Source organism: Peromyscus eremicus, chromosome 4, assembly GCF_949786415.1.
Source record: "Peromyscus eremicus chromosome 4, PerEre_H2_v1, whole genome shotgun sequence".
NCBI classification, from domain to species: Eukaryota; Metazoa; Chordata; class Mammalia; order Rodentia; family Cricetidae; genus Peromyscus; species Peromyscus eremicus.
This window is the reverse complement of record NC_081419.1, coordinates 44,695,138-44,710,812: the sequence shown is the minus strand read 5'-3', so window position 1 is coordinate 44,710,812 and position 15,675 is coordinate 44,695,138. Positions and strand designations below refer to the sequence as shown.

The window sequence follows — 15,675 nt, the reverse complement described above, 5'->3', positions numbered from 1 at the left end:
TTTTTTGATTTGGTTTGTCAGTATTTGTTAAATATTTTTACATCATGTTCATGAGGAAAATTGGTCTGTAATTCTCTTTCTTTGTTGAGTCTTTGTGTGGTTTGGGTATCAGGGTGACTGTGGTCTCATAAAAAGAATTTGGCAATGTTTCTTCTGTTTCTATTTTGTAGAACTTGAGGAGTATTGTTATCAGCCCTTCTTTGAAAGTTTGGCAGAGTGCTGAGTTAAAACTGTCTGGTCTTGGGCTTTTTTTGTTGGAGGGGACTTTTAATGACTGCTTCTACTTCCTTATAGGTCTACTTAAATTATTTATCTGATCTTGATTTAATTTTGGTAATTGGTATCTATCAAGACTCCCCATGGAAGGCTATATATTTTCAGAGGAGGGGATGTAGGGTGGGCTGAAGGGGAAGTTTGGGATGGGGGAGCAGGAGGAGGGATAAGGGAGGGATCTGTGGTTGGTATGAGGAATGAATAAATTTTTTTTTTTTAATGCCGAATGCCATTTATTGAAGGAGGGAGGAGGTCTTAAATACAGGCTTACAGCACAATGGGAGAACCCTGGAGGGCAGAAGTTTGCTACCATGTTTTACAATCTTGCATCTAAGCTGTTAACTCCCATTATGCAGGATACACAGACAAGGAACTTCCCTTAAGCATTCAGGAGGGTGGAACCCAGCAGGGAATTAGCATAGGGAGGATATCAAGTTCAAGGTCAGCAAGCAAGGCAACAGTTACCCAAAACGGGGGCCAGGGACCTACAGGTCCCCCTTTTACTAAAAAAAATGAGCTTCTGACTTAGGTTGCATGGGACGTCAGCAGGTCTCCTTACCTGTCATGGAGACGCCTGCCCAGGCCACACAGGCGCTCTGTCTTAGGTTGGTAAAAAAAGAAGAAAGAAATTTGTTCATTTCTTTAAGATTTTCCAATTTTGTGGAGTACAGGTTTTTAAAGTATGACCATTATGATTCTCTGGACTTCCTCAGTGTTGTTATGTCCCCCTTTTTTTCTGACTTTGTTAATTTGGATATTCTCTCTATGTCTTTTAGTTAGTTTGAATAAGGGTTTGTCTATTTTGTTGACTTTCTCAAAGAACCAGCTCTTTGTTTCATTGAGTATTTATATTGATTTCTATTTTATTGATTTCAGCTGTGAGTTTGATTATTTGCTGCCATCTACTCCTCTTAAGTTTGTTTCTTTTTGTTCTAGAGCTCTCAGGTGTGTTGTTAAGTTGCTAGTCTGAGCTCTCTCCAAATTCTTTATGAAGGCACTTAATGCTATGAACCTTAGTACTGCTTTCATTGTGTCCTATAAGTTTGGGTATGTTGTACATTCATTTTCAATAAATTCTAGGAAGTCTTTAATTTCTTTCTTTATCTCTTCCTTGACACAGTGGTAATTCAGTAGAGAGTTGTTCAGTTTCCATGAGTTTGTAGGCATACTGTTATTGTTGAAATCCAACTTTAATCCATGGTGGTCTGATAGGATGCAGGAGTTTTTTTTTTTTTTTTCAATTTTCTTGTATCTGTTGAGACTTGCTTTGTGACCAAGCATGTGGTCAGTTTTGGAGAATCCTCCATGAGATGCTATGAAGAAAGTGTATTCTTTTGTGCTTGAGTGAAATGTTCTGTAAATATGTTAGGTCCATTTGGGTCATAATTTCTGTTATCTCCAGTAGTTCTGTTTAGTTTTTGTCTATATGATCTTTCATTGGTGAGAGTTGGGTATTAAAGTCTCCCAATATTGATGCATATGGGTCAATGTGTGATTTAAGCTTTAGTAATGTTTCCTTTACAAATGTGGGTGCCTGTAGCTAGAATTTTCCTACCTGGCCCACGGTCAGGGCAAATCTCTCTCACCTGCCAGTCCCACAGCCACTCAGACCCAACCAAGTAAACACAGAGACTTATATTGGTTACAAACTGTATGGCCGTCTTGCTAACTGTTCTTACAGTTTAAATTAATCCATTTCTATTAATCTATACCTTGCCACATGGCTCGTGGCTTACCGGCATCTTCACATGCGGCTTGTCATGGTGGCAGCTGGCAGTGTCTCTCCCTCAGCCTTCCACTTCCCAGAATTCTTCTCCTTGTCCCGCCTATACTTCCTGCCTAGCCAATGGCCAATCAGTGATTTATTTACTGACCAATCAGCAACACACTTGACATACAGACCATCCCACAGCAGGTGCCCTTGTTTTTTTTGTTTTTTTTTTTTAATTTTTATTTTGCAATACAATTAAGTTCTACATACTGGCACAGATTCCCTTGTTCTCCCCCCTCCCGCCCCCCTCACCTTCCCCCCAGCCCGCCCCCCATTCCAATCTCCTCCAGGGCAAAGCCTTCCCCACAGACTGAGATCAACCTGGTGGACTCAGTCCAGGTAGGTCCAGTCCCTTCCTTCCAGGCCGAGCCAAGCGACCCTGCATAGGCCCCAGGTTTCAAACAGCCGACTCATGCAATGAGCACAGGACCCGGTCCCACTGCCTGGATGCCTCCCAAACAGATCAGGCCAATCAACTGTCTCACCCACTCAGAGGGCCTGATCCAGTTGGTAACCCCTCAGCCATTGGTTCATATTTCATGTGTTTCCGTTTGTTTGGCTATTTGTCTCTGTGCTTTATCCGACCTTGGTCTCAACAATTCTCTCTCATATAAACCCTCCTCATTCTCGCTAATTGGACTCCCAGAGATCCACCTGGGGCCTAGTCATGGATCTCTGCATCCAGATCCCTCAGTAGTTGGATGAGGTTTCTAGCACGACAATTAGGGTGTTTGGCCATCCCATCACCAGAGTAGGTCAATTCGGACTGTCTCTCGACCATTGCCAGCAGTCTGTTGTGGGGGTATCTTTGTGGATTTCTGTGGGCCTCTCTAGCACTTTGCTTCTTCCTATTCTCATGTGGTCTTCATTTACCATGGTCTCCTATTCCTTGTTCTCCCTCTCTGTTGTTGATCCAGCTGGGATCTCCCACTCACCCAAGCTCTCTTTCCCTCGACCCTCGCCCTTCACTACCCCCACTCATGTCCAGGCTGTTCATGTAGATCTCATTCCATTTCTCTGTCATTGGGCGATCCCTGTGTCTTTCTTGGGGTCCTGTTTTCCAGGTAGCCTGCCTGGTGATGTGAGTAGCAGTCCAGTCACCCTTGTTCCACATCTAGTATCCTGTAATGAGTGAGTACATACCATGTTTGTCTTTCTGAGTCTGGGATACCTCACTCAGGATGATTTTTTCTATATCCATCCATTTGTCTGCAAACCTCATGATGTCATTGTTTTTCTCTGCTGAGTAGTATTCCATTGTGTATATGTACCACATTTTGTTTATCCATTCTTCAGTTGAAGGGCATCTAGGTTGTTTCCATGTTCTGCCTATTACAAACAATGCTGATATGAACATAGCTGAACAAGTGCTCTTGTGGTGTGGTTGAGCATTCCTTGGGTATATGCCCAAGAGTGGTATAGCTGGATCTTGGGGGAGATGGATTCCCAATTTTCTAAGAAAGCGCCATATTGATTTCCAAAGTGGTTGTACAAGCTTGCATTCCCACCAGCAGTGGAGGAGAGTTCCCCTAGCTCCACATCCTCTCCAGCATAAGGTGTCTTCAGTGTTTTTGATCTTAGCCATTCTGACAGGCGTAAGGTGGTATCTCAGAGTTGTTTTGATTTGCATTTCCCTGATGATTAGGGATGTTGAGCAATTCCTTAAATGTCTTTCAGCCATTTGAGTTTCCTCTGTTGAGAATTCTCTGTTTAGTTCTATAGCCCATTTCTTAATTGGACTGTTGGGCATTTTGATGTCTAATTTCTTGAGTTCCTTATATATTCTGGATATCAGTCCTCCGTCAGATGTGGGATTGGTGAATAACTTTTCCCATTCTGTAGGCTGTCGCTTTGCTTTGTTGACCGTATCCTTTGCCCTACAAAAGCTTCTCAGTTTCAAGAAGTCCCATTGATTGATTGTTTCTCTCAGTGTCTGTGCTACTGGTGTTCTATTTAGAAAGTGGTCTCCTATGCCAATGCGTTCAAGACTACTTCCTAGTTTCTCTTCTAGCAGGTTCAGAGTAGCTGGATTTATGTTGAGGTCCTTGATCCACTTGGACTTAAGTTTTGTGCACGGTGATAGATATGGATCTATTTGCAGCCTTCTACATGTTGATATCCAGTTTTGCCAGCACCATTTGTTGAAGATGCTTTCTTTTTTCCATTGTGCACTTTTGGCTTCTTTGTCAAAAATTATTTGTTCATAGGTGTGCGGATTAATGTCAGGGTCTTCAATTCAATTCCATTGGTCCACATGTTGGTTTTTATGCCAGTACCAAGCTGTTTTTATTACTATAGCTCTATAGTACAGCTTGAAGTCAGGGATGGTGATGCCTCCAGAGGTTGTTTTATCGTACAGGATTATTTTGGCTATCCTGGGTTTTTTGTTTTTCCATATGAAGTTGAGTATTATTCTTTCCAGGCCTGTGAAGAATTGTGTTGGTATTTTGATGGGGATTGCATTGAATCTGTAGATTGCTTTTGGTAAGATTGCCATTTTTACTATGTTAGTTCTGCCTATCCATGAGCATGGGAGATCTTTCCATTTTCTGACATCTTCTTCAATTTCTTTTTTCAGGGACTTAAAGTTCTTGTCATATAGGTCCTTCACTTGCTTGGTTAGTGTTACCCCAAGGTATTTTATGTCATTTGTGGCTATAGTAAAGGGTGATGTATCTCTGATTTCCTTCTCCGCTTTTTTGTCCATTGTATATAGGAGGGCTACTGATTTTTTTGAGTTGATCTTGTATCCTGCTATGTTGCTGAAGGTGTTTATAAGCTGAATCAGTTCCTTGGTGGAATCTTTGGGGTTGCTCAAGTATACTATCATGTCATCTGCAAATAGGGAAAGCTTGACTTCTTCCTTTCCAATTTGTATCCCCTTAATCTCCTTATGTTGTCTTATTGCTCTGGCTAGAACTTCAAGTACTATATTGAATAAGTATGGGGAGAGCGGACAGCCTTGCCTCGTTCCTGATTTTAGTGGAATTGCTTTGAGTTTCTCTCCATTTAATTTGATGTTGGCTGTTGGCTTGCTGTAAATTGCCTTTATTAAGTTTAGGTATGTTCCATGTATTCCTGATTGCTCCAAGACCTTTATCATGAAGGGGTGTTGGATTTTGTCAAATGCCTTTTCAGCATCTAGTGAGATGATCATGTGGTTTTTTTTCTTTGAGTTTGTTTATATGGTGTATCACATTGACAGACTTTCGTATGTTGAACCATACTTGCCTCCCTGGAATGAATCCTACTTGATCATGGTGGATAATTGTTTTGATGTGTTCTTGGAGTCTGTTTGCCAGTATTTTATTGAGTATTTTTGCATCAATGTTCATGAGGGAGATCGGTCTGTAGTTCTCTTTCTTTGTTGTATCCTTGTTTGGTTTGGGAATCAGGGTAATTGTAGCCTCATAGAAGGAGTTTGGTAATGTTCCTTCTGTTTCTATTGTATGGAACAATTTAGAGAGTATTGGTATTAACTCTTCTTTGAAGATCTGGTAGAATTCTGCACTGAAACCATCTGGTCCTGGGCTTTTTTTGCTTGGGAGACTTTTAATGACTGTTTCTATTTCGTTAGGGGTTATTGGACTATTTAAATAGTTTATCTGGTCTTGATTTAATTTAGGTATGTGGTAACTATCCAGAAAATTATCCATTTCTTTTAGGTTTTCCAGTTTTGTGGAATAGAGGTTTTTGAAGTATGACCTGATGATTCTCTGGATTTCCTCAATGTCTGTTGTTATGTCCCCCTTTTCATTTCTGATTTTGTTGATTTGGATGCTCTCTCTCTGTCTTTTGGTTAGTTTGGATAAGGGCTTGTCTATCTTGTTGATTTTCTCAAAGAACCAACTTTTGTTTCATTAATTGTTTGTATTGTTCTCTTTGTTTCTATTTTATTGATTTCAGCTCTCACTTTGATAATTTCCTGGCATCTGTTTTTCCTGGGAGACTTTGCTTCTTCCTGTTCTAGAACTTTCAGGTGTGCTGTTAAGTCACTAGTGTGAGATTTCTCCAGCTTATTTATGTGGGCGTTTAGTGCTATGAATTTCCCTCTTAGTACTGCTTTCATAGTGTCCCATAGGTTTGGATATGTGGTGTCTTCATTTTTGTTGATCTCTATGAAGTCTTTAATTTCTTTCTTTATTTCTTCCTTAACCCATTGGTGATTCAGGTGGGTATTGTTCAGTTTCCATGAGATTGTAGGTTTTCTGTAGTTTTTGTTGTTGTTGAAATCCAACTTTAGACCATGGTGGTCTGATAGAACACAGGAGGTTATTCCAATTGTTTTGTATCTGTTTAGATTTGTTTTGTGACCAAGTATGTGGTCGATTTTAGAGAAGGTTCCATGGGGTGCTGAGAAGAAGGTATATTCTTTTTTGTTAGGATGGAATGTTCTGTAGATGTCGATTAAGTCCATTTGAGTCATGACATCAATTAAGTCCTTTATTTCTCTGTTAAGTTTCGATTTGGGGGATCTGTCCAGTGGTGAAAGTGGGGTGTTGAGGTCTCCCACTATTAATGTGTGGGGTTTTATATGTGATTTAAGCTTTAATAATGTTTCTTTTACATATGTGGGTGCCCTTGTGTTTGGGGCATAAATGTTCAGAATTGAGACTTCATCTTGGTGGATCTTTCCTGTGATGAGTATGTAATGCCCTTCTTGATCTCTTTTGATTGATTTTAGTTTGAAGTCTATTTTGCTGGATATCAGGATGGCTACACCCGCTTGTTTCTTAAGACCGTTTGATTGGAAAGTCTTTTCCCAGCCTTTTATTTTTAGGTAGTGTCTATCTTTGAATTTGAGATGTGTTTCTTGTATGCAGCAGAAAGATGGGTCCTGCTTTCGTATCCATTCTGTAAGCCTATGTCTTTTTATAGGTGAATTAAGTCCATTGATATTGAGGGATATTAATGTCCAGTGATTGTTCATTCCTGTTATTTTTTTGTTGGTGATGTGTGTGTACTTTTCTTCGTTGGGGTTTACTGTTGTGGCTTTATCTATTGCCTGCGTTTTCGAGGGTGTATCTGACTTCCTTAGGTTGGAATTTTCCTTCTAGTGCTTTCTGTAGGGCTGGGTTTGTGGATAAATACTGTTTAAATCTGGCTTTGTCATGGAATGTCTTGTTCACTCCATCTATGATGATTGAAAGTTTTGCTGGGTATATTAGTCTAGGCTGACATCCATGGTCTCTTAGTGTCTGCATTACATCTGTCCAGGTCCTTCTGGCTTTCAAAGTCTCCATTGAGAAATCGGGTGTTATTCTGATAGGTTTGCCTTTATATGTCACTTGGCCTTTTTCCTTTGCTGCTCTTAATATTCTTTCTTTACTCTGTATGTTTAATTGTTTAATTATTATGTGGTGAGGGGACTTTTTTGGGGGGTCTAGTCTGTTTGGTGTTCTATAGGCTTCCTGTATCTTCATAGGCATTTCCTTCTTTAAGTTGGGAAAGTTTTCTTCTATGATCTTGTTGAATATATTTTCTGTGCCCTTGAGTTGGTATTCTTCTCCTTCTTCTACCCCTATTATTCATAGGTTTGGTCTTTTCATGGTGTCCCAAATTTCTTGGACATTGTGGTTCATGACTTTGTTGACTTTAGTGTTTTCTTTGACTGATGAATCTATTTCTTCTATTGTATCTTCAACGCTAGAGATTCTCTCTTCCATCTCTTGCATTCTGTTGATTATACTTGCATCTGAAGTTCCCAATTGTTTTCTCAGATTTTCTATTTCCAGCATTCCCTCTGTTTGTGTCTTCTTCATTTTTTCTATTTCCCTTTTCAGGTCTTGTACTGTTTCCTTCATTTGTTTCATTGATTTTTCTTGATTTTCTTTCAGTATTTTATTGTTCTCTTCCAGGACTTTTTTGATTTCTTCTAATTTGTTTGCCCTTTCCTCTAGTTGTTTACAGCGTTCTTCACATTTTTTTGTCTTTTCCTCTACACGAGCCTCTAGCTTCTTCATGATCACATTCATAAGGCTATTTTCTTCTGCTTCTTCCACTTTCTGATGTTCAGGTCTAGATGTTGGAGGAGGGCTAGGGCCTGGTGATGGTGTATTGCTATTCATTTTGTTGTATGTGTTTCTGCCTTGACGTCTGCCCATCTCCTTGTGGTTTGTTCTTGGCCTTATCTGCACACTTGGTTCAGACAGAGCTGACAGATTCAGGAAGTCTCTCTCTCTTGTCCAGATGGGAGCTCTCTTGTCCAAATTGGAAGTCCGGGGAAGGATGGGAGCTCTGTGCTTCAGAAGGGAAGTCCGGGGCAAGATGGGAGCTGGGGGCCGGCCTCTAAGTCTCAGGAAGAGGCTTGGGGCTCAGGTGGATGGGCATGGGGGCAGGGTGTGGAGACTGCAGGGTCTGCCAGGGGTCTTGGAGAAGGGGATCCTTCCCGGTGGGGCTGTGCTTCAGAAGGGAAGTCCGGGGCAAGATGGAAGCTGGGGGCCGGCCTCTAAGTCTCAGGAAGAGGCTTGGGGCTCCAGGTGCCCTTGTATTTGGAGCATAGATGTTGAGAATTGAGATGTCATCTTAGTCGATTTTTCCTTTGATGAGTCTGAAGTGTCTCTCCTCATCTCTTTTGATTAATTTTGGCTTGAAGTCTATTTTGTTAGGTATTAAAGTAGCTAGACCAGTTTGCTTACTGGAGCCATTTGATTGGAAAGTCTTTTTCCAACCCTTTACTCAGAGGTAATGTCTATCTTTGATGTTGAGGCATTTTTCTTGTATGCAAAAGAAGGATGGATCTTATTTTCACATCTTTTCTGTTTAACTGTTGTTTTTTAATTTGGGTATTGAGTCCATTGATATTTAGAGATATCAATGACCAACTTTTTGCCTACTATTTTGTTGTAGTGGAAGTGTGTGTGTGTGTGTGTGTGTGTGTGTATTTGTTACTTCTTTGCAATATGCTGGTGAAAGATTACTTATTGTCTGTGTTTTCATGGGTGTAGTTAACCACCTTGGGCTGGAATTTTTCTTCTAGTACCTTCTGTATGGCTGAATTTGTGGACAGATATTATTTAAATTTGACTTTACCATAAAATATCTTGTTTTTTTCCAACTATGGTGATAGAAAGTTTTACTGGGTATAACAGTCTGTGCTGACTTCTTTAGTTTCTTAGAGTCTGCAACACATCTGTTCAGGCCCTTCTAACTTTTGGGGTCTCCAATGAGAAGTCAGGTGTAATTCTAATAGGTCTGCCTTTGTATGTTATTTGGCCTTTTTCTCCTGCAGCTTTTAATATTCTTTCTTTGTTCTTTGTTTTAGGTGTTTTCATTATTATGTGGTGAGGGATCTTTCATCTCTGGTCCTATCTATCTGGTGCTCTGTAAGCTTCTTAAACTTTCATAGTCATATCCTTCTTTAGGTTAGGAAAATTTTCTTTTCTTTTCTTTTTTTTGGAAAATTTTCTATGATTTTGTTAAAAATATTTCCTTGGCCTTTGAATTGATTATCTTCTCCTGCTTCTATTTCTATTATTCTTAGGCTTGGTCTTTTCATATTGTTGCAGATTTCCAGGATGTTTTGTGTCAGGATTTTTTTAGATTTAACATTTTCTTTTATTGATGAATCTCTTTCTTCTATTGTATCTTCAACACCTGAGACCGACTCTCCCATCTCTTGTATTCTGTTGGTAATGCTTACATCTGTACTTCTGTTCATTTACCTAGATATTCCATTTCCAGAATTCCCTCAGTTTGTTTTTTTATTGCTTCTATTTCCATTTTAAGGTCTTGAACAGTTTTACTGGTTTCTGTCAACTATTTGTTGTCTTTTTCTTAGTTTTCTTGACATTCTTTAAGAGATTTATTGATTTCATACAATTTTTTATTGTCTTTTCCTGGATTTGTTTAAGGGATTTATTCATTTCCTCTTTAAAGACGTTTATCATCACCATAAAGTTGATTTTAAGGTTGTTTTCTTATGCATCAGCTGTGCTAGAATATTTGGGACTGCAGTAGTGGGATGGCTGGGCACTAGCAATGACATATTACCTTGGCTGTTGTTGATTGTGTTCTTACAATTAACATTTAGGCATCTAGATTTGGAGTTATAGGTCTAGGTGCCAATTTCTGGATTTATTTTTGTTGGACAGGTGTTTTTTGCCTTGGTTTCTGTTTCCTCTCTAGCATTCTGGCTGATGTGGCCTGTGGTTGAGCAGAGAATCTCCATCTGCATTGGGGGCTGGACTTCTGATGGCCTGGATGGCCTCTAGTCCAGCAGGGGTTTGCTGCCCAAGTTTAGGGCTCGAGTTCTGGCTATGTGCATAGTCACTGACCTGGCTGGCAGTCCTCTGGGGTTCATCTGGTCTGGCTTCTGCCTAGTTTTCAGGGAGTTGGCCTGGTCTCTGAGGTTCAGGATGCTGGCCTGGCCAGCCTCTGATGAAACAGAAGGCTTCTGATTTTCAGGAAGTTGGTCTGGCCTCTGATGAGATATAAGGCTTCCATCAGAGGTGTGTGTTAGAATATGGTCTGATTCCAAAGTTTTAAAAACCTAAAAACCCTATGCCAGATTCTTCAGTCCATGTTTGGAAATATAAATGATGCTTTCCCTTATTTTTCCTGTATCCTTTATAATATCATATGTAATGAATTTCTCTGGAAAATTAGCATTTGGGAATTATTTTTTCTTACAAAAATCCAACAATATTTATTTAGTCCAATAATGATTATTTAATCCAATGTGTTCTGTATTTCTGTCATCCCTATCTATCCATTCAGTAAACTTCACTGAAAGACTACAAAGTCCAATGCAAACAATAGTGAATAATGAGTGTGGCTTTATTTTTAGTATTGATAATACTTTGAATGAGTGGGTACAATCATAGTGAGTATACTGAGAATATCATGTGTGTCCATGCTACTTGATACATGGTGAGGTGGGTTCTTCATTGTCAATCTTTGATGGGAAAGAAATGAATGGTTGAGGAAAGCCTTGAAGACATGGTTTCTCAAGTTGCTACTGAAAGGAAGGAGAGACTTATTAAAACTGAGAAACAGTGATATGATGCAATGCTCACCTATTCTAATTGTTTTTCTAAAATTTTCATTTATTTGTAAAAAATAGCATTTGTTTTCATTCCATTCTAAAATATTTCATTTCATTATAATATTCATATAGTTGATCGAGTTTATGAATCATTATAAACTAATAGAGTTCTAGAATCTGATAAATGTAAATTATGATTAATTTTAAGAATTTACTAATGATATTACATATGGAAGGGAAACAGGAAAATATATCATCTTTTTATTTTGAAATATGTAGTAATTTCAAGATGCCTGTCATTCTAATCTCCTTCTGCTGGTGACACTTATTTATTTCATGAAAGTAGAAAATACTGAAACATTCCCAAAAATAACCCATGAGTACACATGGTTGTCACTAATTTTACATTAACGATGAAGAAAACCTTGTACCATTGAGTATCAATACCCTTAATATAATAGTAAGATTTGAAGGGTGAAAGGGAAAAACTCCTATGTTTAAGTGAATAATGCATTATGCTTAAAATCACTTGAAGAAACTAAGACCTAACTTCCCTAGCCTTTTAGTGTTTTCCACAGTACAAGTGTGTGTCACGTGACTTTCTTTTTTTCAAACAGGATATCATTATTTCCTGGACGGTTTTTTAGATGCACTACTGTGTGGAAATAGCTCTGATGCAGGGTAAGCCAATCATTTGTGTGAGATGTGAGTATGTGTGGTTTGTTCCCATATAAATGTGTATCTCTTTGTGTAGAAATTCACTGATAACAGCAACTAAATTTATGCATACTAATTTTCAGTTATTATAGTATAAATAAAAAAGAACATAATCTAAATGTTAATAATTTCTTCTGTAAAGCAAGAAGCAATACTTTGATCTGTTATGCTATTTCCCTGACGTAAGTATCAAGCTATGATTCCGCAGTGAGGAAGAATGGTTTCTTAGCAACAGCAACACCTAGCAGCTAGTAATATACTATGAAGTCAAAGGTGGGAAATGTGTCAGGGAGTTGGATTCCACAACCTTGTGTCCTTTAAGTAGCAACTAGATCGTTTTATAAGTATAGGCTTCTACCAGAATAAAAAGACAACAGAATGTCTTGTCATACTTTCTTTTTCCCCATTTGCAGCCAATGTCCGGAAGGATATGTGTGTGTAAAAGCTGGTAGAAACCCTAATTATGGTTACACAAGTTTTGATACCTTCAGCTGGGCATTTTTGTCCCTGTTTCGACTGATGACTCAGGACTTCTGGGAAAATCTTTACCAACTGGTGAGAATCTGAAAGATACTGCATTTAAGTAGAATCACATAAGAATACAAACGGAATCATGAAATGCAAACCAAAACATGATATAGTAGAGAAAATATAACTTGAGATCAGAGATGCCGGCTTCTGTATCCCACTGATTACAATACATATTGAATGGAGTAAAGCCAAGAAGAGTGATTCTGTTCTGTTTCTCCATGACTCAAATGCTATTTCTCATTCTTCTTAGACACAATTTCTCCTAAACAAAAGACAAATCTCCCTTCAGCCCTGTCTCCTTCTCAAGTATTATCTCTTTCTTTTGATCTCTTCTATGAAAGGCTCAGGTTTTGGTGGAGGTGCCCATTGTTTTCCATCAACTGTTTTAGTCTTGGTGAATCCAAGAATCCCTTACAATGTTTATGACTGTATAAGTCAAAGAAGAACAGAGAGAGAGGTTAAAGAAATAGTGAAGTGACACAATTGTTAATTTTGTCAGAGTTCTGCCAGACACACAGTCACCAGGTACTGAAATAATTGTGAGAGTAATTCTGGTACTCTTGTTTCTAGACATTGCGTGCTGCTGGGAAAACATACATGATATTTTTTGTGCTGGTGATTTTCCTGGGCTCATTCTACCTGATAAACTTGATTCTGGCTGTGGTAGCCATGGCCTATGAGGAACAGAATCAGGCCACCTTGGAGGAGGCTGAACAGAAAGAAGCAGAGTTTCAGCAGATGTTGGAGCAACTTAAGAAGCAGCAGGAGGCTGCACAGGTACTAAGTAGTTCAAATGGATCTTGTTCCACAACACAGACCTTGGCTTCTCTCCATATATCTGCTTGGATTTCCCACCTGCCTCTAAGCTGCCCTGCCATGGGCCAATGTAGCTTTATTTATCAACCAATCAGAGCAACACATATTCACAGCATACAGAAAGACATCCCACAGCACTTTCCCTTTTCTATCTAATCAAAAGGGAAGGTTTTAACTTTAACATAGTAAAATTACATATAATAGAACAAGTCATCAAGCAGGAATTGCAGTTATAATATCTAGTTTATTTGTATTTGACAAAATTAAAGAAAATATTCTATCTATCCCATATTTGTGAGTCTAAAGTTTCATATCTAATTTATCTTTTATCACAACCAAGGAAAATTATAATTGTAACTAGTCTTCAACTGCAACAAAGACCCCAGAAGAATATAATATTACCTAAGTAAACGGGAAGTGCATTGTAAGCAACTTCCAAAAATCTAAAATGACAGAGACAGCTGGCTACCTGGTTAGTTACCCAAAATTCCTCTGTAATTTTGGGGCATCCATCTTCAGCCTAGAGTTTTTTAGTCGCTTCTGTATCCTGTAGAATATCTGTCAGTCTCCTCTGTGAAGCAGGAAACTGAAGGACCATCTCATCTTGTTTTGACAAAATTTAGTGGTCATTTTTCCATGATTCCTACATGTCCAGTCGATACATTTTGTCAAGTAGTCCAGGCAAGAATAGTTTCTTGCCCAAATGGCTAACTTTTGCCATAAGAAAAATAAACTCCATATGGAGTTTCTTCAGTGCTCATCATCTTCTTTGAAGTAAATCAGTGCTATCAGGAGCAGGCATGTCTCATTGTCCAGAAAAGCCTGTTTTTAAAACATTTTAAATGTCATATTCTATAGATCTTTGAAGTGTTTGAAGATTACCTACCTAATTGAAATATAACTATGTATACCTAGAAAACTTAACATGACTATAAGTTTGATTATCATAGATTATTAACTATTAATCTGTATTTCTTAATTATATATTACAATTTTAAATGAGCTGCATAAACATAATATATTAAACAAGAGTAGAAATATATATAGCATAACAAAATTAACTTTAAATTTGTATCAATAAACTAAAATCCATAGCAATGTAAAACATTTTAAACAAGTTGTTGCTCTTTGAAAGTAGATTCAATTATCTACCCTTTTATTCTATCATATCTATATAATATCTCCTTTTTGGAAGTCACTTGTTTGCACTTTCTGCTTACCCAGTTAATATCATTTTCTTCTGGGCTCTCTGGGGGAGTTGAAGATTAGATAGTTATAATTATAGTTCTCCTTGTTAAGAAATTCAGAAAAGAAACTCACTAAAGAAGTGTAAAGTGCCGGGCAGTGGTGGCGCACGCCTTTAATCCCAGCACTTGGGAGGCAGAGCCAGGTGGATCTCTGTGAGTTCGAGGCCAGCCTGGGCTACCAAGTGAGTTCCAGGAAAGGCGCAAAGCTACAGAGAAACCCTGTCTTGAAAAACCAAAAAAAAAAAAAAAAAAAAAGAAGAAGTGTAAAGTATATAAGTTCGAAAGACATCAAAAGACAGTTTTGGTTGGTAATACAAATTAGGATAGAAGGTGAATTAGATACAATCCTTTGGATGCACAAAGATAGTATAGATAATGGAGTATTTTCTCTGAATTTGTCAAATGCAAACGGACTACACATTGTTGATGTGTTTATTGCCTGTGTATATTGTATATATTTATTGTACTATTGTATATTATTTTTCTTTTATTAGTTATAAAATTCTTTTATTTTAGACAAAAAAGGAAATGTGGTGATATTTTATTTGTGCTCTAACAAAATAAAGCTTGCCTGAAAATCAGAAGAAGGAGCTAGCCATGAGTTAACCATAGAGGTCTGGAGGTCTGTACAAACAGACAGGAAGTGATAGAGCTGGGCAGAGAGAGGAAGTGATAAGGCAAGGTGGAGAGAGGAGCTCGCTCTTCTTCGGCAGAGGATTTCACAGGGATAAGACTTGTGGCTTGCTGCTCTGCCACTCTGATTTTTCAGCTTTTACCCCAATATCTGGCTCTGGGTTTTTTATTAATAAGACCATTTAGCAATTGTGTTACAACTAATAAAATAAAATTTTATTCAAATCAAATTATATTCAGAGCCATCTTGATCATACAGAAAGAGTTCCTTCAAGCATGCTTATTCATTTACCACAGTTCTGTATTGAGGATATTGTGGGAATAACAATGACTAAAAAGTATAGCTTCATAACCAAACAAGCTGTGACCACACAGCATTTTTCATCTCCCATACTCTTACAAATAGGGAGAGCCACTGTTGAGATGAAGGTGGTTGGGGCGGCTTTTGGAGAATTGACCACCTTCTGTTGCTTAGTGGAAAGTTATCGACCCCCCCTCCTTCTTCTGCACAATAGTATTATGGAGGAGTGAGGAAGGGGTTGGGATACCTTTCATAACTTCAACTGATAATATATGGAAGTTATTGAACACTTTCAGAAACTGGAGAAGACCTGAGCTTGCTATCACATTTCCAACTTCGAATAGGATCTTGAGTAACTCTTCAGTTCTTCTTCCATGTTCCAGTCTGTTTTTCAGAAAAA

At 38.4% G+C, this 15,675-nt stretch overlaps 1 protein-coding gene across 10 annotated transcripts in view; it reads left to right on the top strand.

Annotated features, from left to right (window-relative positions):
• The window catches only part of LOC131909187 (sodium channel protein type 1 subunit alpha), an 87,051-nt gene that overhangs the window by 27,110 nt on the left and 44,266 nt on the right, over positions 1–15,675 (top strand). For 5 of the 10 annotated variants that reach the window (XM_059260598.1, XM_059260594.1, XM_059260596.1 and 2 more), the window contains exons 7-9: positions 11,648–11,711; positions 12,161–12,302; positions 12,849–13,055. In XM_059260598.1, the coding sequence (XP_059116581.1) occupies positions 11,648–11,711; positions 12,161–12,302; positions 12,849–13,055 (413 nt within the window). Of the gene's footprint in view, positions 1–11,647; positions 11,712–12,160; positions 12,303–12,848; positions 13,081–15,675 lie in introns of all 10 variants that reach the window. The other 5 variants (XM_059260599.1, XM_059260595.1, XM_059260592.1 and 2 more) reach the window with 2 other exon arrangements.